We start from the raw sequence: 22,124 nt of genomic DNA, 5'->3' as shown, positions 1-22,124 counted from the left end.
TCTAACTTGTGTGGGTTTTTTTCAGCCCATTGTAAGCAGTTTGTGTATATCATTTGCCCTTCTCATATTTTTGTTGTGGGACTAGCAGGAATTGCACAGCTGCATGACCAAACCTAAAAGCATTAAAAGCACCTAGGACAGGGATGGTTGGGAATAGAGGGATTTCTTGACCTCTCTGTTTTCTTTGCTGTGTTTAGTAAATCTTCTCATCTTAGGAAATTGAAAACAAGTTCTGACTTAGGGTTAAATATACTATTTTCACCCCAATTCTAAAAGAATCTTAAAAATGAACCAGTGAATCCCAGACTGTTAAGCAGATGTAACAACAACACCGGGGTTCCATCATTTGCATTTGAATCACTGCAATCAATAAAGGTTGATAATTTCACTAGCTGCTGTTGCTGACTGTGTTTTCCTGATCTGACCTTTCTGTTAGCCTGCAGTCCACAGTACAGCAGCAATCCAGAAATCCTCAGACTGGACTAAATACCAAAAATGGTTTATGTCCTTGGCAGGTACTCAAAGTGGGATTAAATACAGTACATTTAACTTGCTTGCATTCTCATGATTCTTATTCTTGTAAGATAAATTTAGCAGAGGAATATCTTAGATTTAGACAGGCTTTCATTACCTGTTTCTTTTTTATTTTGACTCTGTTGAGAGGAGGTTGAACATTAAACAGAAGCAGTGTTGTCTAGATAACTTTTCAGAAGGACAAACAGAGACCAGATGAAAATGCTACTTCATGGCTTGTTATTCTCTCCCTTACTAGGTGCTAGTGAAGCTGGCAGAAAGTGTTTGGCAGCACATCACATCTGCTCCAGCACAAAGTCAGCAGCTGTGGTTTCAGGACTTTACAGCGGTTTAAATTAATCCAGGAGATATTTTAATTGCACAGAGGCAACCAATTGCATTCTGTGGGTTTTGTTTATTTTTGGTTTTTTTCCTCCCTGTTTCAGTTTCTGAAAAACAGGGCAGAGAAGAGGAACTGGTCTCAGGACAGACAGGGAGTAAATCAGCAAATTCCTACAAAGCTATAGCAATATTTCAAAAAATCCAACCCTGTTCTACCTGTCTTTGCAAGACCTTATCTCCCTATGAACGGATTGAGCTTCATGTAACAGCAGAGAACTGGAAAAGGCCCACAAGGGCTTCTCTTTCAGCTTCTAGATGCTAAGTTAAAAAAGGAAAACAAATTTTTTCTCCAAACAAAGATTTCTAATTCAAATTAACATGCATCTGGATAAGAGAGATGGCTAATTTCTTCTAAAGATACACAGGCTATTCTGAGCTTTGCACTTAAGCAGATATTTTGGGATATTTCTTTGTGCCTTCTGGCACCATCTACATTATACTTGGGGAGCTTTTAACTTTCTCATTGAGAGTTTTTTCAGTGGTACCTTTTATCTCAACTTTCAATTTGTTCCCCTTATGACCCACAGGATTAAAAACTTCAGTTTAGAAACTGCCACACATAAACATTAAGTGCTGGAAATTTGATTGAGAGACTACAAAGAAAAGACCAGAAGAACAAGTTCTCCTGTTTTCCTACACATTGTACTCTAAAATTTTAACCTAGAATGGATCATGGACTGCAACTGCCTACATGTCTCAAATACTTCAAAATTCCCTGTAGACTCTACCAGTTATTTTTTATCATTATTGATCAAGTACATATTTGTACCAAGTCACTAAGGGAGAAAGAATAATGCTCCAATAAACCTCAGTGTGAACCAGTTTCACCATACTAAAAAAATTAAATTTCCTGCAATTTTTTTTTAAATTTTATTTTGACATGTCTTGCCAATTTCTTTCCCCCAGTTTTTCCCTCATAAGCTGGAAACAAAAGCAAGCAATGAGTGGGTGGGTTTACTTCCCTCACTTAATATTATAGTCACAGACACATCTTTCCTTCCTGATTACATATAATACATGTTAAAAAATGCAGCTCTTGAAAAATATTTAAATTATTTAAATTCAATACAAGTACTGTCAGTGATAATTAAATTCTGGTTTTATCTTCTGACTTGTCACAGATTAACTAAGTCACTGACCCACAAAATTAGTTGCTTATACCACATCCAGGTGATTCACTGAGCTGATCCTATCATAATGCAGAAGAACACAATTAAAACTGGAGAAGACCCTACCATCCCCAAAAGATTCAACTGGCTACATACCTTTCCTTTAGCCTACCCTTCATGTGGTCTCTGTGCTCGTTTCAGTTAATCAGTAAGAAATGAAGCTGCTCAGAAAGTTTCTTTTGATGACAGGAGAAAATGATATCTAGTTAAAATTCATCCATGATCAAAGGCACCAATGATACAAAAGACTGGAAAGGAACCTGGCACCAGATGGTAGAACGAGACCACAAAGGGACAACAGTAATAAATATGATTCTATATCCAGCAGAACATGTGCAAAATAGCATGCACTGATCACCAGATCCTGCTATAAGCACACAATATTATTTAAATTTAATCATTAAAGAGATAGGGCTGACATAAGGACCTTGTTATCCTCTCAAAGGGCTGACATAAGGACCCTGTTATCCTGCCTCTTATTACTCCCACATGTAAAGTAGCAAAGCAGGATTGCTGCTGAGGGGTTACTGGTGATGCATTTTGCTGTTTTTGTTCAAGATGAGGCCCAAAGGTGACTCTGCCTGACTCCCATAAAGCAAGAAAAATAATACAAATATGTTTGTGAATCATAGAACTGAATATATAACAGCTACAAGGAAAAATGTGAGCTCAAAAAAGATCTGTGCTGAGAACTAAAGATCTTTCTTTTCTTCTGATCACAGATGGAGTATTAAAAATTAATGTAAGTTCTACCAGAAAAGAACTTGACAGTCCTATTTTGAGACTCATTTCACTTCATCTCTTCTCCCTGTCTCACAGAACATTAATGCCAAAACATTCAAAAGAAGTTCTCTGGGGCTTGCTTTTCACATTCACAGAGGTGCTGGGAAGCGTTTTGAAAAAGTGATTTGGAGTGCTGTAGTTTGTAGATACCCGATGGGGGAAATACTTAAGAGACCCTGATGCTTTTAAAGAAGATCCTTGGCATTTTCCAAAGAAAAATGAAGTTCCTCCAAGGCTGGCACTCCCCAGAAAACAGGTAGTTCATCTCAGATAGTAAGAACCAGTAGCCATTTCAGATGATACTGACATGACAGCTCTGAGGATTTTAACTTATCTTTCAGAAATACACTTCTGAGACATGAGTCTGACTTAACACCAGGAGAAAAATGGTGTTAAATAAGTCAATATAAAATGTTTAAAAATATATTTAAGCAGTTTAAAATTACATAGCAGTATACTGAGAATCTGTATCACGCTAAATATCTGTGCCATGATGATGTGTCTTAATATTTGTTTTTTTTATAACATGGTTCCAACTCTTCAGAGTGGCATAGCCTATAAAAAATAAACAGAGAATATTTTAAAAGATAAGGGGTTTTAGTTAAAATTTTATTTTCTGCATTTATTCAAAGAATTTGCAAAACATCTATTAGAGTATCAAAACATCTACCAGTGGAAACTTCAGACCAAATATAAAACCATCATTTTTTTTCCCAAGAAAATCATTGGAAGACAATATCTCTAGCCAGTGGTATTCAGGCATGCTCCACTCATCATGTTCAGATTAAAGATGTGCTGAATTGCCCACGGGCACTAAAGGTACTGGATAGAGATATCAGAGGGGCAGAGACCAGGCTGGAGGCTGTCGTGGAGCTCATGCAGGACCCCATACTGCCAGGATTTTCAGCAGCACAATACCCAGCCCCACAGAGCCATCACAAACAGCCTGCTGACCCCAGTGCTGTTATCTCAGCTTCATCTACATGGGCATAACTCATGCCAGACCCACGTGCAGCATCCTGGCTCTCCAAGCCTTTTGTAAGAAACTCATTGGTTTCTAGATTTCTATTGCAAATGTAGGTTGCACAGAGTCCTGTGTGGGGAGGGCAGGGTGGTGGTGCTGTGTCACTTTCAGGGCTGCTCCTGGCTTGTCCCAGGGTCCAGCAGAGAGCTACAGAGTCCTGCAAGCACTGCCATGTGCCATCCTTCAGTCAGGCTATTGTGCATTCAATGACATGAGAAGCATGAGTATTCCCATTTTGGGAAAAGCATGAACAAATTGGAAAGGATTTGCAGAGAGTTAACAAAGTGGATGGGGGCTTAAGCATTGACTCATCATGAGAAATAATTTGAGCTGTTGAATTTGGTTTTTTCTTGGCCAAATAATGAATAATTTGATAGTCAGGAGTCTGAAAAAATAAATTGAGTAAAGCAGGCCAAGACACAGTTATGAAGGGTCAAGAGAATCACCACAGGGCAGTAGGGAGAGTAAAAAAAACAGTTAGAAGGTCTTAATTACTAGCCACAAGCTGAACTGTGAGAACAATACCATGGGCTAAACTCTGGGAACAGCTCCATCAGTTAGTCTAAAACTCCTCTCTACTTTTCTAAAAACCCAGCATTCTGGAATAAAACCTCTGCCAGGGTAAAGTAATCCAATGCTACTGATATCATCATGTTTCCCTGGTTAAAGAGCTGACCCAGAACTGATAAATTTTGAACAAGTGTGAGAAATGCCTTTTTATCCACATATCAAACTGAACTCTATGGAAGAGATTTCTTCAGTCTACAAGGCTTCAGGACAAGACCTTTAGCAGCTCCAAGACTGTCATTGGCCATTCTAGTCACACCATTAACAACCTGAGCTACTGTGACACTGAGATCCCTATGAAAACTGGGAATTTGTATTTTTCTAACTTCCCTCAACCATTCATATCACTAAGTTATCTTTTACTATCATTAGAGAACAAAAAAGAACTAGTGTCTCATTAAAAACACTAACTTTGTGGTCAAAATTTTTAATAGTAAGGACCTTCCTTTAAAGCACTGCTAAGCAGGACAAATTTGGAGAACAGATATCCCAAGAAATTCCTGAGTTTTTCCATTTCCTTGCAGATTATTTTGCTAGACAGAGCTTGAATCTCAACTTCTTTTTCCCTGGAGCAAACTGCATGGTACCAGAAGGCAAGTCCAACTTCTGTGAGGAACCCAGGGTCTCAGAGTAAACTATTTACATACTCCAGCTTTTGTTGGTCCTGTTCTGCTTCCAGCAGCCACCCCCAGGGCTCATCAAATCAATGTCATGGCAGTGGGGGAAATTACAAAGCTGAAGGTCCTGAGATCCATTTATCTGGGTTTTTTGCAGGTTCATATCGTGATATGAAAATCAACTGAAAATCCAAAGGTGGCTGACACTCAAGGGCTGAACCTGAGAGCTTCAGATTTGGTCATAGAGGCTCTGAAATGCCAGGGCAATTACAGACGTTCAGCCATTGCAGAAAGAGCCTGGAGAAACCCACTATGCATCCACATGGGGTAGGTTGCATTTCCATCCAATCTTCCCTTCATTATGCTTATTAGGACAGTAGGTGGGAAGATTTATGGAAGCTCTAACAATACGAATTTTATTTTTATGAGGAATTCATGCTGAATACCTTGATTCAGCCATAAATGGATATCTGGTAATTTTATCTGAAATTGAGAATGTGACAGTAGTCATATTATTACTCTATGTACCACTGACTGCAGAAATTGGTAGGCTGTAATCCCAAGGGACAAAGTAGATTCAGTAAGATTCTTGGGTTTATTCCTTTATCAGCTTGCTTTCTTGAGCACAAAAAAGTGAGGGGCACAGCTTTCTTCCTAGTTTGTTTAATATGCATTTTGCAATCCTGCTCAGCTGTCCAAAATTAAAAACTGAAAAGGCTGTCAGTGGAAAACTGATTAAAGACAACAAAAAAAACCCCACAGAAAACCAAAACCACAGGAAAAAGAAAAAAAAAAAAGAAAAGAAAAAGTGAGAGTACCATCACAATAGCCCAAGAGAATGATGCATCAAGGAAAGAAGGGTCTGAAGATGAAGAACAGCTTGCCTTTCAGCTGACATGAGAAACCAGAGGGCAGGTAGAAACTTTACAAGCTGAGGAAGGTGGAGGAAGCATGGGAATTGACTGAGCTTCCAGCAGTAGATAAGGGAAGACAGGCTGGCAGAGATGCAAAGAGCAAATGCTGTTCATGTCTCTGTTCAGCTCTAAGGCCAGAGATTAAAATAATGGAGTAGGAGGTAATTTATGAATAGGAAGAATAAACAGGGGGTTTAAGAAGGAAGGAACATACCCTGGGTTTGAATCATTTTTTAGATGTCCCTGTGTTCCTTTGGATCTGGAAGAAAGGAGCTTACAAGGTGCTCAGCAGAGAGGGGAAAGCAGGAATGTGCACAGCAGCCTGAGGAAGCTCAGGGAGAAAAGGGCTCAGGGGTGTAAGAGGCTGTCAGAGCACTGCAGTGCAGGCTCCTCCACAGCCACACCATCTCTGTTTTCAGTCTGCTTCACATCTTTTTTGTCACTTTTAGAAAAATGTACACCTTAGATTACTTTTCCCTTCAGTGCTGTTAAGGTGGTTCACTAGGGTATACAAGAATCAAACTATTTTTTTTACTTTAATGTGATTCATTCAGTGAGCAGACTTTATAACTGAGGTGATCTTACATGACCTTCTCAAAGGATTTCTGCAAATTTAGACTTGGAGTCTATTGATGAAAAGCTTCAAGAAAAATCTTGGTTTACCTCCAGTGGAAGTCAGTAAAGTCAGGACCTTCCCCTGAACTTATTTTCTGATTCAGGTAACTTATTTTCTGCCCACAAAATGTTTGGGATGTTATACACAGATGGGATATAAGCAGCTCTCAGAAGAGAGGCAGAGTCATCCTCCCTCCTTTGTGATAAATGCCCTACCCACTGAACTTCACCATCCTCTACATGGAGTCTGCTCTCTCTCATACACAGCAGCTCAAATTTCTACCAAAATTCCAGCCTGGCCAAAGTGGTGTTCTCCAAGAAGAGAGACATCCCAGCCTGAGCTGTCACACCCAGAGAAGAACACTGACACTCCATCTCGAAAAGTTCAAAAGGGAGCTGTAACTTCAACATGCAGCTGTGTTTTATGAGTGAGGGGTGTCTGCCACTCCCCTCTTTGCATGGTGCTGGCACAGCAAGCTCCTCAGGATGAGAGGAGGAGGAACATCCTATTCGTGATCCTAAATATCTTTCTCCCAAAAATTCATCTCCACTGTCAGCTCTGAGGTATGCTTACCATTATGACAAGCACATTTTTAAGAAACTTTCACCAAAAGATCAACAGACAGATTCAGGATGAATTTACTTGTCTTTCATTCTTAGGTATCTTCTAAACCACATTTCATGCAATTTGATCCTTTCCTGGCTGTGTGGTCTTTCATCTGTCTGTGCCTCAGGTGTCCTGAGATGAGCAGTTTTAATACTTATCTGGCTTCCAGCAAGGTATTAAGAATAAAAGGATAATGAAGTATTCAGACTTCTGGGTGAGAAGCCCAAAAGATATTTTAAATGCCTAAAGCAGGCTTCATTAACAATGATAACAATAAGGGTCTGATTAGCTGAAAAGCCAGATTTGAAGCTGAAAGCCAGTCTGAGCTAAGAACTGCAAGGAGTGATCAGCAGCCTTTTGTAACACAAAGGCCACATGTCATCAATCAACATTTTGTTTTCCCATGATAAAAGACAAATATGAAACATAAGACCTAAAACATGTTTAAATATTTCCATGGATGCACACACACAAACCACACAAACCCAATCTCCAGTCCCATGCCATGGAGCAAGGGCACTGAGCAGTTAAATGGGTTTCAGAGAACATTCTGAAAATGTGCATCAGAGCTGACAGCTGCAAGAAAAGAGAAGAGAGAGGTTGGATATGTAATGACAGGAATTATAAGAGTGAAAAGAAGGTGGTAATGAGTCTGCCACTTATGGTCAGGCTTCATTGAAGTACAATTTGAGTGCTACACCTTGGCTGGAAAAAAAATCAAATTGGGAAAGTGGGTTAAGTAAAAGCACTCTAGTGTTAGGCATGAGGAGCTTTCTTGGAAAGTGTTTGAAGATTTCAATCCATTTGGTAAAGGAAAGGAAACTTGGAAACTTAAAGATATATTGGATAATTTGCTCCAAATTTGCTGGATACAAACCTGTATATGACACAGAAAGATGCAGTGAGATGCATGAAACATGCACTACAAAACTTAGGTTCTGTCCCAAAGGAGATATTTTTGGGGTTTTTTGGCATCTTTATTGTCAACAGTGGACTGCTCAACAATTTGCAGTCTTGTGATAATGGATTGGACCCTGAAATGAAGGTGCTTCACTTATGGCTAAAGGCATCTAGTTGAAAAGTGATGTCAGTGGACTGGAATGATTTGTAGTTCTCAACACTCAAAGCTACCTTTAAAACCATATGGATCCTCTGACATCCAACATACCTGCTTTGCAATATGTTTCATTTGCATAGAGAATGTATGAGAAGCCTGGCTGGGAGCAGCTCGTGGTTCATGCATTGCTCACTTACAGAAAAGAGCAGAAGCACCAAGTTTGCATCACGCACCCTCTGTCCTGGCAAGGAAAATCTGACATTAAAGGGAGAAGAATCAGGGATATGCAGAAATGGGACCAGTCACTTGGCCTGTTTCCCATTCATAAGCCACAGGGAAAAGCAGCTCCAGCTCAGAGAAGGAGCTGCCTGCATATACTGTGCCAGGTGACATTTTGCTCCCCCAGGCTTCTGCTACTGAAAGATATCCATATATTTACAGCCTTTCTTAAGGTCATCTCTGCTGTGTCTCCAGCTGAGCCATTAAATATTAATTGGACTACTTTCCAAAAATAAAAACCACAATCTCTGATTTACTTGTGTAATTAACACTTCCCACAAACCAGGTGTCCTCCTGAACCAGACTGAACAAGCCATTTGCTCTTCACAATACTGAAATATGCTATGTGCTTTTGAGACAGACACACAGTTGCTTGTTCATTCCATCTGCACAAGGGCAGGTAATTATTTGGGGGGAAAAACCACCTCAAATACGACAGAAAATATGCCCTCTAAGTGATGTAATCAAACTTTCCCACTCACACTAGATCTCTTCAGTTTGTGTTTTGTGTTTGATTTTTTTAAGCATTTCACATAGAGGGACTTGAATATCTTGTTATAGGTATTTTTTTTTTCAATGCTGCACAATGCTGCTAAATTTATCAAAGAGCTCATATTTTAGCCTGCAGTTATAAAAGAGCATGATCAGTCTCTGGTCATAACCAAGCACTTGCATTAAGAAACTTGGATTGTCACTTGAAATCATAGAGCCATTTAAGTTGGAAATTACTTTTGAGCTCATGGACTGCAGCTGTAAACAGATTTAACCATGTAACAAGCCTAACATTGCAATTAGCTCTGAAATTTAAGTTCAAGACCAGCATTACTCACGTTAAGACAAGGTAAATATGTATTCAGTAATCACTGAGCTGCACAGATTATTTGCAGAAGTTTATTAGATGCTGATTTACCCAGATGAGTTGCATGTCTGCTTTTCAGTGAGGCTAAGGAATTTGTGGAGAGAAAATTCACAGAATTCAAGGTCCTCAATGCTCAGCTGCCATCTAAACTCAGAGACACTAAAGTTCTCATCCAAGAAAACTAGTTTTGTAGTGAAGCACATCCATCCTGTCAGGATTTAGCAGACTGGGAGCCAGATCATACCTAAACCTTTTGGGAATCTGTAGACTAAGCACTACTTTGACTTTATTGCCTCAGAAACTCAGTGTGTCGGTCTCAGAGCTTACATGGAAAAAAAAAAAAGCTTTATTTTCTTTTTGAAGAGGTGACCCTCTTTTTCATAAATGAATATCAGAGCACTCACCTATTAAAATGAGGCACACAGACTCCATTTCCTCCTCTGAAAAGGCAGATTCAAAATGCCATCCTGGATCTTACCTGAGAATATCCAAATCATCAGGCTTGGAAATATTTTGGTGAACGTGTGTTAACAATTAAAATTTAGTGTCTCCTCATTTGCATGGACTGATTAAAGGTTTTTTGTGCTGCACAGTTTATACCCTGCCTACCGTTAGGTGGAGGATGTCATTCAGGGGAGGTGCAGTTCTCAGCTCCAGTCTTTGCAGACAAAATACAAGTTTGGAGAAGAGGAGAGGACTTTGTGACTTTGAACTGCAGCCAGGAGCTGAAAACCCACAGCCCAGGAAATTTCTGGGGGCCCTAGTGCTTTGAGAAATTTTCTTGTACACTCTTAAGAACTTGCCATCCTTTCCTCTCAGCCACAAGTGGGTGAGACAGCACCTCCTGCTAAGGAAATCACAGTTTCAGGCAGTTCCTGCTCACCTCTGTGGCATTTCCACCTCCCCAACACACCTACTGAGTATTTGCCAATCTCTTGTCTCTTAGCAAAGGTGCCCCAGGCCCTTGGGCAGGAAATCCAGATGAAGTTTCCTAGAGCACCACCTTTGAGTTGGCAAGAGTGTGTCAATGGCAAGAGGCCATTTTGGATATCACACTTCAGCTTTGTTGGAAATCTTCTGCTCCAAACAAAACCCTGCTGTCAGGACTGTGTACCCCCTGTTTTACCTAAAATATCAGTGTGTCAGTAAGAGGGAATCCACAACCTGTGCTGAATGTTCCCATCATGTAAGATATATGCAGCACTAAATCCTTGGATACGTTTTGTGGCATTCCAGAGCAGTGGGCACTGAGTGTGGTTTCCTCCAGCTCCTCCTGCCTCTGAATAACCCCCAGCATGGAGAATGGAGCACAAACCTCATGAGTTCTGCCTGTGTCAGGAAGGCAAGGGAATGAAAGTGAGACCTCTCACTGAATGTTTCCAGCTTTGTTAGAAAAGTAGAGCAAGATCTTTTCTGGTGGGAGTGGGTGGTGAGAAGAAGAGAGAAAGGACAAATTTACCTGTATACTGCACAGGGGGAGATGCCTTTTGGTGGTGCTAAACAAGGCTGTTGAACTTCACTGCAAACCAGGACTGAGAGCACTACAGCTCTCCTTGCCCTTGCTCAGTTTCTGGACTGCAGCACTGCAGATCTTGGCTTCCTGATTCCATGTGGAAATTAAATCTAAAAGATGTTCTGTAACACCTAGTGCAGGCTCAAATATTTTTTTCCCCATCTAGATCTGAGTACCTCCAGAAATACTCAATGTTTCGTGAGATAGAGAGGTATTGTAAAGTGTACACCCTCAACTGGCATATGTAAGCATCATTAATTAACCTAATAGCAGAGGTAGCATTTTAACTAGGTTTTGTTTTGTACCTTAAAAATGTGGCTTATAGCTTATTAGCTTTAGAAGTTTATTACTCTAATAGCTTAAAAGTTTATTATTATTTTTCTCCTTTACCATTTTCTCTAATAATAATAATGCTTTATTTCATTTGCAGGTATTGAAGGTGACAATTTAATACACTTAACTGTATGTAGCATATTCTTTTGCCAAAGTGAGAACCATTTTGTTTAGGAAACCAAGGGTAAGCTAACAACTGTAGGTATCATTAAGCTCATGTTTATTCATGGACAGCTACTGTAGGCTATTAAAACTTTTTGGCACAAAACTGACTAAAAAATTACTGAAAATTTAGCATCACTCCCACTCCCCACAGAGTTATCAGGTCCTTATGTTACAGCTGAAATGAGAGACTGAAACATCAGGTTTTTCTAGCAGCATGGAAGAGGGGGAGGCATGAGGAGACAGGAAGACATTTAAACTGAAAAGATTCCACAGACAACTTTTTTTTTTTTTCTGAAATACTGTATTTACACAAAATTGAAGAGAGTACAAATACTTTACTAAGAAGACAAAACCATTATAGTACATTCAATTTAAACACAGGCAGAACTATAGAGGCAAAGCACAGAGGCCTTTGGGGGAAGAAAAGAAAAAAAAAAAAAAAAAAAGAGCATCTTAAAGGCCCCAGAGATTAAAAGCAGGAGGTAAGAGAACATTGTATTTGTTAGGCAGCATCATCTTTCCTTGACTTCAGTGGGATTGAACAAGACACTCTCCTTCCTCACTGTGGATGGTGGGAAAAACCCTCTCAATGTGCTGACAGCTCAACACTGATTTTGCAAAACAGTTGAGTGTGTACTTAATTCTCAGCATAGAAATAGAACTGTTAGCTTCAAAGAAAATTATATTTGTGCCAATTTACATGCTTATATGCTTAGTTTGACCAGAAATAGCCTTCTCACTGCTTTATAGGGTCAAGTGCATTGTTACATAAAAAATAAGAGTACTTTACTGTCATCTTTCTTTTTATTTCTCTTAAAATATACTTTAGAATTGCTTTACTTTTTCCCTTACGTACTCAATTAGAAAATAGTAGTTTATTGAATGCCTTAGAATTCTTAAATTTTAATAAATGTCTTACATAATCAAAGGAATATTGTTCAAAAATAATTCCCACATTTTTCCAAAACCTGTTTAAATTTAAAAAGAAATAAAAGAGAAAAATACATATGCTAACAAAGCAGCTTTGTGTTTCTGGGCATTTGGCAGCAGGTCTGTTATAATATTTCTGACATCTCTTGTTTTCAGTTAAAATCACCAGATTAATTGATCATTATTAAAGAAAAGATTGTACAGTATTATGACAATCCACCATATATAGCCAATGCATGAAATATTTTACACATTATATATCCTTTAAAAAGGATTAATATATTTTAGCTTTTCCTTTGAAAACAGATAGCTTCTGAAGTAATATATCTTAAACACAATGGTATCTGTCACTTCTACTGTTTTTTTTTTTTTTTCTGAATAAAAAGCTTGCTTGAATAGGACTACTAGCTCAGTGGTGGAACTACAGTGCTATTTAACTAAATTCCATACATGTCTTTGTTACTCTTGCTGCAATTATTGTAATCACATACCACTGAAGTGCTAAATATTAGTAACTCAGATATGTGGACTTTGGTTATGCTTGATAGAATACTGGCATATCAAATATATATATGTACCACTTCCTAAAGGCTATGTTACAATCATGATGCCTAGTAATAAATAATAATAATAATAATAATAACAATCTCAGATTCAAAGTGCTGACTCACTTGAGGCACCAATACAATAAATCAATCAATTAAAATATCTATTTTTGATGTTCAAAACCAACAGCACATCCTGGGCTGCACGTGCAGCACGGAGGACTCTGAACCTGTCCTTCCAACGTGGGGATTCCTGTGCTCCCAGAGGAGGACTCTGAACCTGTCCTTCCAGTGTGGGGATTCCTGTGCTCCCAGAGAAGGACTCTGAACCTGTCCTTCCAACATGGGGATTCCTGTGCTCCCAGAAGACACTGGAATGTCATGTCTGATATGGAACACTCCAAGACATACCAAGTCTTCACACATGAAACATTAAAAGCTGTCTGTCTAAGCTCCTTGAAAGGCTCTCTCAAAACCCCTCAAGCCAACTCTGTTCACTGGGGACAAGGCTTTGCCATGAATTGTGCTTGGCTGCAGACCAGGGAAGAGCCTTTTGATGAAAGTCCACGATGCAATGTGTCACATGAATGCAGCCTTCACACCCTGGAGACACTGTCACCACTGTCAGCAGGAGAGGAGAGAGGCAGTTTTCCAGCAGCAGCAGACACCTGTCTCCCTGGAAAGGGAGTGCTTTCCTGTTGTCAGTTTGTTCTGTGCAAGCAGTAATCGTTTTCAGTGTCGAGAGAACTGTTGTACCCTGATGAGGGATACAGGTCCCTCTTCAGTATCCTGTTGACGATGTTGATCAGAACTTTTTTGTACTGTTGACGTAAAAGTGAGTAAACAAATGGATCTGATGCAGCCTTACTGTAGGTGAGGCACTTGCTTATAATTCCCCAGTAGTAATTTATGGTAACAAAAGGAATGAGCTCTATCAACCTGTTAAACATTAAAGAGAAATGGAAACACTTGAGTGTTATATTCACACTGAGCCCAGTGCTCAACTCATGTTTCATGAAACATTCAAGTACCATTTATTTTCTTCAGTACACAGTCCCTGCAGGAGAAGGATCGTGTACTTACTCCTCACATTCAATAGGGGCAAAGAGAGCTTTCCTAGCAGGGCCACTGGGAGACAAAATCGATTCCTACTATGGAAAGAGGGAAAAACAGTTTTCAGTGGTAATGCTTCTGTGCAGAGGAGATAAGAGAGTGCTGCAGTTTACTGCTCACTTTCTGAATTTACTGATCTGTGCTGGTAAGTGTTCAAAATTGTGGTGACGTAATTGACTACCTCTCTCCCACAGCAAGCTTGAGATAGACACATGTGATGGGGCACCCAGACTCAGTGACCTCAGTTTCCTGAGTACAGCTGTCTAGTGACACTTGAGACATTTGGACATGACCCCACTGGCATCAGGCTGCTGCTCCTGGAAGGTCCTGTGGCATATCTGCCAGCCTAGGATAAGGACTTGGATGCCATGCAGCATCTCAAATGACACCAGCAATGTGGTCTAGGTCACTGAATCCATCCCCTCAGACCAGACCAGAGCACCTTTGTGAATTAACACGGATGCAAAGTGGATTTATGTCAGACCATTGCAGTATGAAAAACAACCTGGCAGTATCTCAGGGAGGTCTGGCTGGCACCTGCAGTCCCACAGTATGCTGAGCAGCACACCCACAACTTCTTAGCCATGGAATTTTTTGTGTGCATTTGGCTGACTTCTAGATTGGCCAAAGAAAACAAGGAGACAACACTTTTATCATCATTATATGACCAGTCAGCTCCATCCAGACCTGTGTCTCCTGGTCTGTGCTTCACGGATGATTAGTGGCCTCAGCACCTCAGCAGAGAGGGAGGCATTAATCATGGGGGCAGAAACCACAACTAAGTTAAACAATTTTTCCACAGAAGGGAGGGCAATCCTTCAGACTATTCCAGCAAATGTCTCACCCAGTTCATCTGCAAATCCTCCAGGAAGGTGGAAAGAACTGGGTGAGGGACTTCTATTTTGTGTATGTCTTTTGTAAAACCTTTTGCAGGAGCAAGAGTATTCTACTTTGCTCTATTCATCCCAGAAGAAAAGAAAATGTTCTGGGAGATAAAATAGCCATTTTCTGTACTCTAAGACATCACTGTTTGAAGATGTAAGATGAGAAGCTTTCTCAAGGCTTGAAGAACCTTCTGTCCTCTTTCTAAAATGCAGAGCTCCTGACTTTCAGGGTGTTGACTTTTGAAGCTGTTCCAGTCCCTCCTCATATAAAATCTGACTTATCATCATTTGGACTGAACATTGCTACAAATGACAGGAAAAATCCTTATTTATATGACCAAAAGTAAAATCATTTTTATGGCAAGTGCATTAAGAAAAACAAATTACTTCTGTTTGAAGTTGCTCAGAAAAAGTTCCAGTGAATTCAAAATAAGTAGTAAAGGAAGATACAAAATACGAGAAAAAATGTACAATAAATGACACTTGCTACATGATTGCTTAGGTTTATCCCATCCTGCATATCATCCTAATACAAGAAATATAAAATTGATATTTACACAACTGATGTTCTTATAAAGACACTAAATAAGAGGAGTAAGATATCTTTTAGTCTTGAACATAGATGTATTGCTATGTTCCCATTAATGCATTATGGATCCTAACTTAATTGCACTGAGGCCAACAGAAGAAAAATTACACAGATTTTAATAAGATAAAGGATCTGGCCAAAACAAGTCAGAAATATCCATCTGAATGCATCTTAGTATGATTTTCATGTTTTCAGTGCTGTTACAAAAGAGATTAAATTCATCTGTCGTCTCTTAGTGAACAGACGAATATATTGCTAATGAGCCTAATCTCATTCAAATTTCTAAAGTGAGGAGGAAATACTGAGCTCACAATGCAACCTGAGTCACCAGGCCAAGAGCAAGACAACAGGGAGGATGGCTTTTACATTGCCTCCCCAGAGAATGCTTCAGTGCCACCCCCCTAAAAACCAGAATGGAGGAAGAACAGAGAATCAGGTATGGCAGCAATTCCTCACCTTTCATGAAGTGGTGTCTTGGCACTCTCTTGTCTTTGAGACAAGAAGCCTTTTAGGATGTCTTACCCAAAACCTTCCCATTCTGCTGTCACTGAACCAGCTCAGTCCCTGTGACAGACAGAAGCTGGACCTTGACACACATTTCCATAAACCAGCCCTCAGCCTTCTCTGTAGTGATTCACTGGGTACCAGTTTGTCACACATAGAAAATGCACCATCTCACATTTGCCAAATGCAAGGTCTGAAGAAGGAAGTAACTTTTATTGTAGAAGTTTTTGAGAAATACCTCCACCCTGAAAAATGTGGCCACGTTTGGAATTTGCTGAGCTTCGTAATGGTCAGATGGGAAGATGGCAAAATCCACTTTGCTCAACATAATTACATCCTGATTATGGTAAAAGTGAATAGAACATGACTCAAAATGTACTGAACAATGATGAACTGACCTTCTAACTATGTGATGTAATGTTAATATTTGTAATAATCCTTTCAACTGCAGAAAAAAAGATGTAGTTATCCAGGCAATCAAGAAGAGATCCCTTTCAACAGGTAAATGGGAACTGAAATAAATGTCACTTTAAAAATGTTAAAAATATTGTCTGTTTAGTACACTGGCCATAACCTGCCCCCTGCTCCTCTCAGAAAAGGGCAGTGGCTCTGATCATGAATGGCCTGTGTGTGTGTGTCTGTAAGATCAGAGCACCGAAGCTGGCCAGTTTCTGTGAGCTGCTGTGGCTGCAGCTTGGTAACAACCTTGAAGAAGCCCTCACCAGAGGGTTTTGCACACTAGTGCACCTCCCTCAACACAGGTCAGCACTCTTCAAGGCTGCCTAGAACACACTGTGAAAGTGGGAAATATATTTAAAAATCATTTGTGAAAGATGTAGCCCATTGCAGTTTAGAGATGAAAGGTTAAATCTGGCATGCTGCAACTCAATGTAGTTACACTGACTTCCAGCTCACTGGTTTACACAAGGTTTAAAAAAAAATAAAATCATCTATTGTATGAAGACTACACAAGTAGATAACAACAATGATGCATGGGCACTTCAAAAGGTGCAAACCACCAGGATGGATACTTATAATTCTGCCCAGCTGAGGAACATGGTGTTTCCTATACATTTAAGGAGTCTAATTATTGCTTTTCCTGGGAGATAACTTTTACACCTCATCACAAGTCTGTGCTGCACCATTAGCAATATATTTACAGGCCTTAATGTTTCCAGACTGAAATCTTATCTGACAAATTATCAGGCTGGACAAATTTAAATTATATCAACTCAGCTTCCAACATCAGCAAGCTTGGCCTTATGCCTAAAAAAAAAACAAAAACAAAAACAAAAACCTAAGCTAATCAGAAAAGTCTGTCTGTTTTCCTCTCTATTGCGAGGGTTGTGCTAATAAGGAAGGGTGGCAAGTCTTTTAAACTGCTTTTATCTCCCCCTGGCATGTAATTAATTCCCGGTACTTGTCCTAAAAGCCGCTTGCTTTTGGCAGAGGTGCCCAGACCTGGCTGTGATGAGGGGAGGAGAGCCAGGTCCTGCCGGAGCTGTCCCCTGGGACTGGGTGTGCGGACAGGAGCAGCGTGTTTGTGTTTGTGTCCTTTGGTCCTCAAGACCAGTCCCGGGGGTCCGTTTTGTTCTGGCCCCCAAAATTAGCTGTAGAACCCCTGGGCATCACAAGACATCCTGATCCCACAAAGTCCCCCACCCCTACAGGGAATACTAACCTGGTGATAATGTAAGGACCAAAACAGATCACGAACGACCCTATAAAAATACTGATTTTCTTGGTAGCCCGCTGCCTCCTCCTTTTCTGCTCGTTCAGACAGCGCTGCTTCACACTACGGAGGGAAAAGAGCAGTAAGGGTGTTAAGGCAAGAAGGGAGGAGGTGAAAAGTGAGCCCAAGGAAGAGGGGAAGAGCCCTCTCCACGCCCGAAAGCGCCCGGGAAGGGAAGGGAAGGGAAGGGAAGGGAAGGGAAGGGAAGGGAAGGGAAGGGAAGGGAAGGGAAGGGAAGGGAAGGGAAGGGAAGGGAAGGGAAGGGAAGGGAAGGGAAGGGAAGGGAAGGGAAGGGAAGGGAAGGGAAGGGAAGGGAAGGGAAGGGAAGGGAAGGGAAGGGAAGGGAGAGGAAGGCAGCCCCGGAGGAGAGGAGGGCAGACCGGTCCGGGGGAAGGGCAGCCCCGAGGAAGAGGAGGGCAGCCCCGAGGGGAGGAGGGCAGCCCCGAGGGGAGGAGGGAAGCCCCGAGGGGAGGAAGGAAGCCCCGAGGAAGAGGAGGGCAGCCTCCCGGGGGAGAGGAAGGCTCTCCTCTCGGGGAGAGGAGGGCAGCCCGGAGGGACGATCCCACTCTAAGCAATGCCTCCCGCTTGAAGGGAGCTCAGGCAAGTGGCATAACCCGGAGAGCCCGACTAGCGTTCAAACAGAGAAGGCTACAAATGCACAAGTCACCGTTCCTGGCACTGTCAGCAGCGTCTGAAACTAGAGGCAGGAGCGCTCGCCATGCGGCCGGGGCAGGCAGGAAAGGGTGCTGGGGAGGCGGGATATCGCTTCTGCCCGGGGTAACTACCGGGGGATGCGGGTCCGAGCGCGCACCATTACCTGGGGTGGATATCCACCAGCAAAACCAGAGTCTGCATGGTAATAATGTCTATCCGCTTGCAGTGGAACCGGGCAACTTTCAACACCTTTAAATAGGTGAAACACAAGATCACCAGAGACAGCATGAAACTGGTGGAGTGAAAGACAATGGTGAACACTGTAAACCTTCTCCTCTCCGTCTCTTCCTTCAGGTGTAAGGTGCAAGAGGCGTAAACGCTGTTGTAATCTACCCATGAGTAAAACAAGGATACCAAGGGGAACGTGAGGGAGTGGAGCCACGAGTAGCCCATCAGTATCACAGCGTCCTTATATCGCATCTTGCTGGTGTAGCTTAGGGGGAACACCACGGCAATCCATTTGTCGATGCTGAGCGCTGCCATGCTCAGCATTGTGTTGGAAGTCAGGAAAGTTTCCAGGAAACCCACCGCCTTGCAGACGCAGCCCCCGAGGGGTTGCTGGTTTCTCAGGATGCCCAGCAGGGTAAAAGGCATGTTCAGAACGGTGAGGAGCAGGTTGCAGAAGGATAAGTTCACCAGGAAAACCCCGGCGACCTGCTTGCGGATCTCCGTACTGTAGACGAAGCATAGCAGCACCAGGAGGTTGGAGAGCAGAGAGACAACCAGCACCAGCACGAGGAGCAGCGCCAGCAGCACGCCTGCCAAGTCCATCTCTCAGCGGGTCGCCTGGAGCGGGCGAGGGCAGGAGGAAGGGGGCACCCGCGCCGGCACCGCAGCCTCGCCTGCCGCCCACCGCGGCCGCCCGCGCATGGTGCCGGCGGCGGGGCAGGGGCCGGGGGCAGCGCCGGGGGCAGCGCCGGGGGCAGCGGGAAGGGCCGGGCCGGGCAGGGGAGTCGAGAGAGGGGCGAGGGGAACGCGACTGGGCGGCTGGACGGGGCAGAGGGGGCAGGACAGGGACAGCGGGGCCGGGGCTCTCTGACAGCAGAGTCAGGCAGCGGGGGGGAGCGGGGTCCGGGGGAGCGTGGCCGGAGCCGAGGGTAGATGCTGCGGGGAACGCAGCGACCGGATCGGGAGATAGGGGGAGGGGGGGTACCCGAGAATCAGAGCTGGAATAGGGGCCCCGAGGCGCCCGGAGCCGGGGGGAGCGGGGCCGGAGGCGCGGTGCTGCCGAGCGCTGTCCGCGGTGCTGAAGCGGCGCTGCCCCGACGGCCGCCCCGCTCTCCCTCAAGCCGCCGAGCGCGGCCCCCGCAGCGCCCGAGCCCGCGCCCCCTCCGTGCCCCGCCGCCGCTCCGCTCCGCCGGGCGCACGGCCTCCGCAGGCTCTGAGCATCTTCCCCGTGCCCAGCCCCTCAAATACTCCAGCCGCGGAGCCTCCCGCAGCGACTCATGCGCAGACGAGCGGCTGCGAGGCACAGGCTCAGCCAGGGATCGCGGCGTCGGGCTGATCCACTCCCGGATCGCTGGCGAGAGCAGCAGGAAGCCCAACTTTCCGCTAGCGTGCAGCTCAGGAAAGATCAGACCTGGAGATGAGTTACTGGGATGAGTCTGATCCCTGTGCTGTGCTCAGGCACACCCTGAGTGCGCCAGCTGTATCTGGTGCTCCTGAAACCTGTTCAAAATCTGGCGTCTGTGCCCCTTGGCAGGCTTTCCCCCTTCCACCTAAGGGATTGCTTGCCCTTTCCCCCCTGCAATGCTTGCTGTGATTGCCCTCTGGGTATTCACACCGGCACACTGCTGACCAGTGAGGGATGTTTCTCATTTAGAGACTCCACTTTGAGTGCTTGGACTCACGAGCTGGTTGAACAAGTACCCACATTAGGGTGATGCTGGCACACTCTGTGGAAAACTAAAGTCTTTCCCTTTACCATTTTCCAATCACACTGATAACACCGTAGTGTGGTCGTCAGAAAGGTTTTATCTGTTATCAGATTCTGGAAAAAGCTGAAAAGACAGACAAGAAAGAGAACAGAAATTCCCCCTTGCAGCTGTCAGAAACGTAGATCACATGGCTAATTCCCAAAATGCTGTGAATCTTTATCTTAGATTAAAAAAAAAAAAAAAAAAAAGAGAGAGAGGGAGAAAAGAGACTAAGTTTTAGTGCATCAAAATACTGGTAGAGAAAAAAGCTGCCATGTCTAATCACTGTCACATTTTACAGTTGATCGCCAGAACTGACACAAAGAAAAAGGAGAAGAAAAGGTAGATTTCCTACTATCCAAAATTACTGTTAATATCCTAAGGAAATACTGTATTGTGTATATTGTCCCTTTAGTGTAGCCTTGTCACGCAAGTGTGACCACTGTGTGAATAACTGTACATAAAACTGCTTGAAAGAGCTTGAAGGTAATGTAGGTTTTGTTGGGCTTTTTTCCCCCAAGAGTAGTTAAAGTTTTGGATCAGGCCCTAATTGAAAAGCTTGCTATGGTAAATTATATGTCTTAAGGAAAGAGCAAAGCAGCAAGACATGAGATGTGTTATTTGGAAGCGAACCAGTGCAGTACTATTCCTCAGGATGGAAAGAAAGTGAATGTTTTCTTTGATGAGAAAGCTGCCATTTCAAAGTTTAAAAAGTGCAGATACATTTGACAGGGCTTATGCTTGATGAAAAAAAATCCAATATATATCTGTGTAAGCATTTAAGGGAAAATAAATCTATAAAAGCATGACAATGCCAGTTTCCTCAGCGTTCAGTTGTTGCACTTCTATCATCAGAGAGCCAACACTGTTTGGGAAGGGTTGGGAAGAAATGAACCATCATTGGAGAACCTGGCTGTATCCTTGCAGAGCAAAGGTTCTGCAATTACTGCCTCCCCCACAGCAGCAATTCTTACAGTTCCTACTAGTCAGAACCCATACATGACCTACCTTTCATTTAACAGTTTCACAAGGTTATGGGGTTTTATGTTAGCCATCTGGGAATAGAGGCTGTCTGAGTAGTGGCATCACTCTTGGGGCTATTTTATATCATCACAGTGATAACCTGGATGTGCTGTTCCCTTACTGGGATAGCTACCTGAGGAGCTGTTTCCTCTTGGATGCAGACAGAGGACAACTTCTGTCTCTTTCTTTCTCTCTCTCTTCTACATGCATATATAATTTCTCCCATATGGCCTTTTCAAATGAAGAACAAATCGTTTCTCAAAACTGATGTAGGAAGAATACATTTTAATAGGACAAGAAAATAAAAAGGTGGCAAAAAGATGGGAGGAAAATTGTTCTGATTTTTCAGATGTACAGTGAGTTTTACATTACCCTGCAACAATATTCTGGGCTCCAAGAACCCAGTAGTGATCACTTTGTTGGATTTCTCCTTTTGCTTTCAGTGGAACTTTGTTAATGTGACAAGTTAAATGTGCACATAACTTCCTGTGGGATGTGAGTCCTCTGCTGACCCTTTCCCATTTACAAGCAGCAACCCCATAATACCTCATACCAGACACCTTTCAGTCTTACTTGCAGCTTGTGAGGCTGGAAACAGTCACTTGTTTGAGACCAGAAGGCTCAGACTTGCTGTGGTGGCCTTGAAAATGTGGGCAGTGCCTCCTTAGCCCCTGGAAACACAGATGCTGCCTTTTCACATATCAGCAGACAAAGGCTTATATAATTTCAAATGCTCACAGCAGTCATATTAAACACA

The 22,124-nt window shown here is 42.7% G+C and overlaps 1 protein-coding gene across 1 annotated transcript; it reads right to left on the bottom strand.

The window, feature by feature from the left end:
- Positions 1-11,714: 11,714 nt before the first annotated feature.
- Positions 11,715-19,312, bottom strand: GPR78 (G protein-coupled receptor 78). Its single transcript, XM_066548677.1, has 3 exons — positions 18,532-19,312; positions 17,664-17,777; positions 11,715-13,831 (listed from the first exon to the last, which is right to left on the bottom strand). Exons 1-3 carry the CDS (start codon positions 19,197-19,199, stop codon positions 13,594-13,596), a joined length of 1,020 nt encoding a protein of 339 aa, XP_066404774.1. The 5' UTR covers positions 19,200-19,312; the 3' UTR covers positions 11,715-13,593.
- Positions 19,313-22,124: the final 2,812 nt, after the last annotated feature.

The sequence above is a fragment of the Molothrus aeneus genome, chromosome 4 (genome assembly GCF_037042795.1).
Source record: "Molothrus aeneus isolate 106 chromosome 4, BPBGC_Maene_1.0, whole genome shotgun sequence".
Classification (NCBI taxonomy): domain Eukaryota; kingdom Metazoa; phylum Chordata; class Aves; order Passeriformes; family Icteridae; genus Molothrus; species Molothrus aeneus.
Note: the sequence above shows the minus strand (reverse complement) of the source record. Positions and strands in the feature narration are given on the sequence as shown.

Coding starts and splice junctions, on each gene's coding strand:
- GPR78 (XM_066548677.1), bottom strand. CDS start 19,199: ATGGACTTGGCAGGCGTGCTGCTGGCGCTGCTCCTCGTGCTGGTGCTG. Junction 17,778..18,531: donor CTGGTGGATATCCACCCCAG/GTAATGGTGCGC, acceptor TTCCCTCCGTAG/TGTGAAGCAGCGCTGTCTGA. Junction 13,832..17,663: donor GGTCCTTACATTATCACCAG/GTTAGTATTCCC, acceptor AATGTTTAACAG/GTTGATAGAGCTCATTCCTT.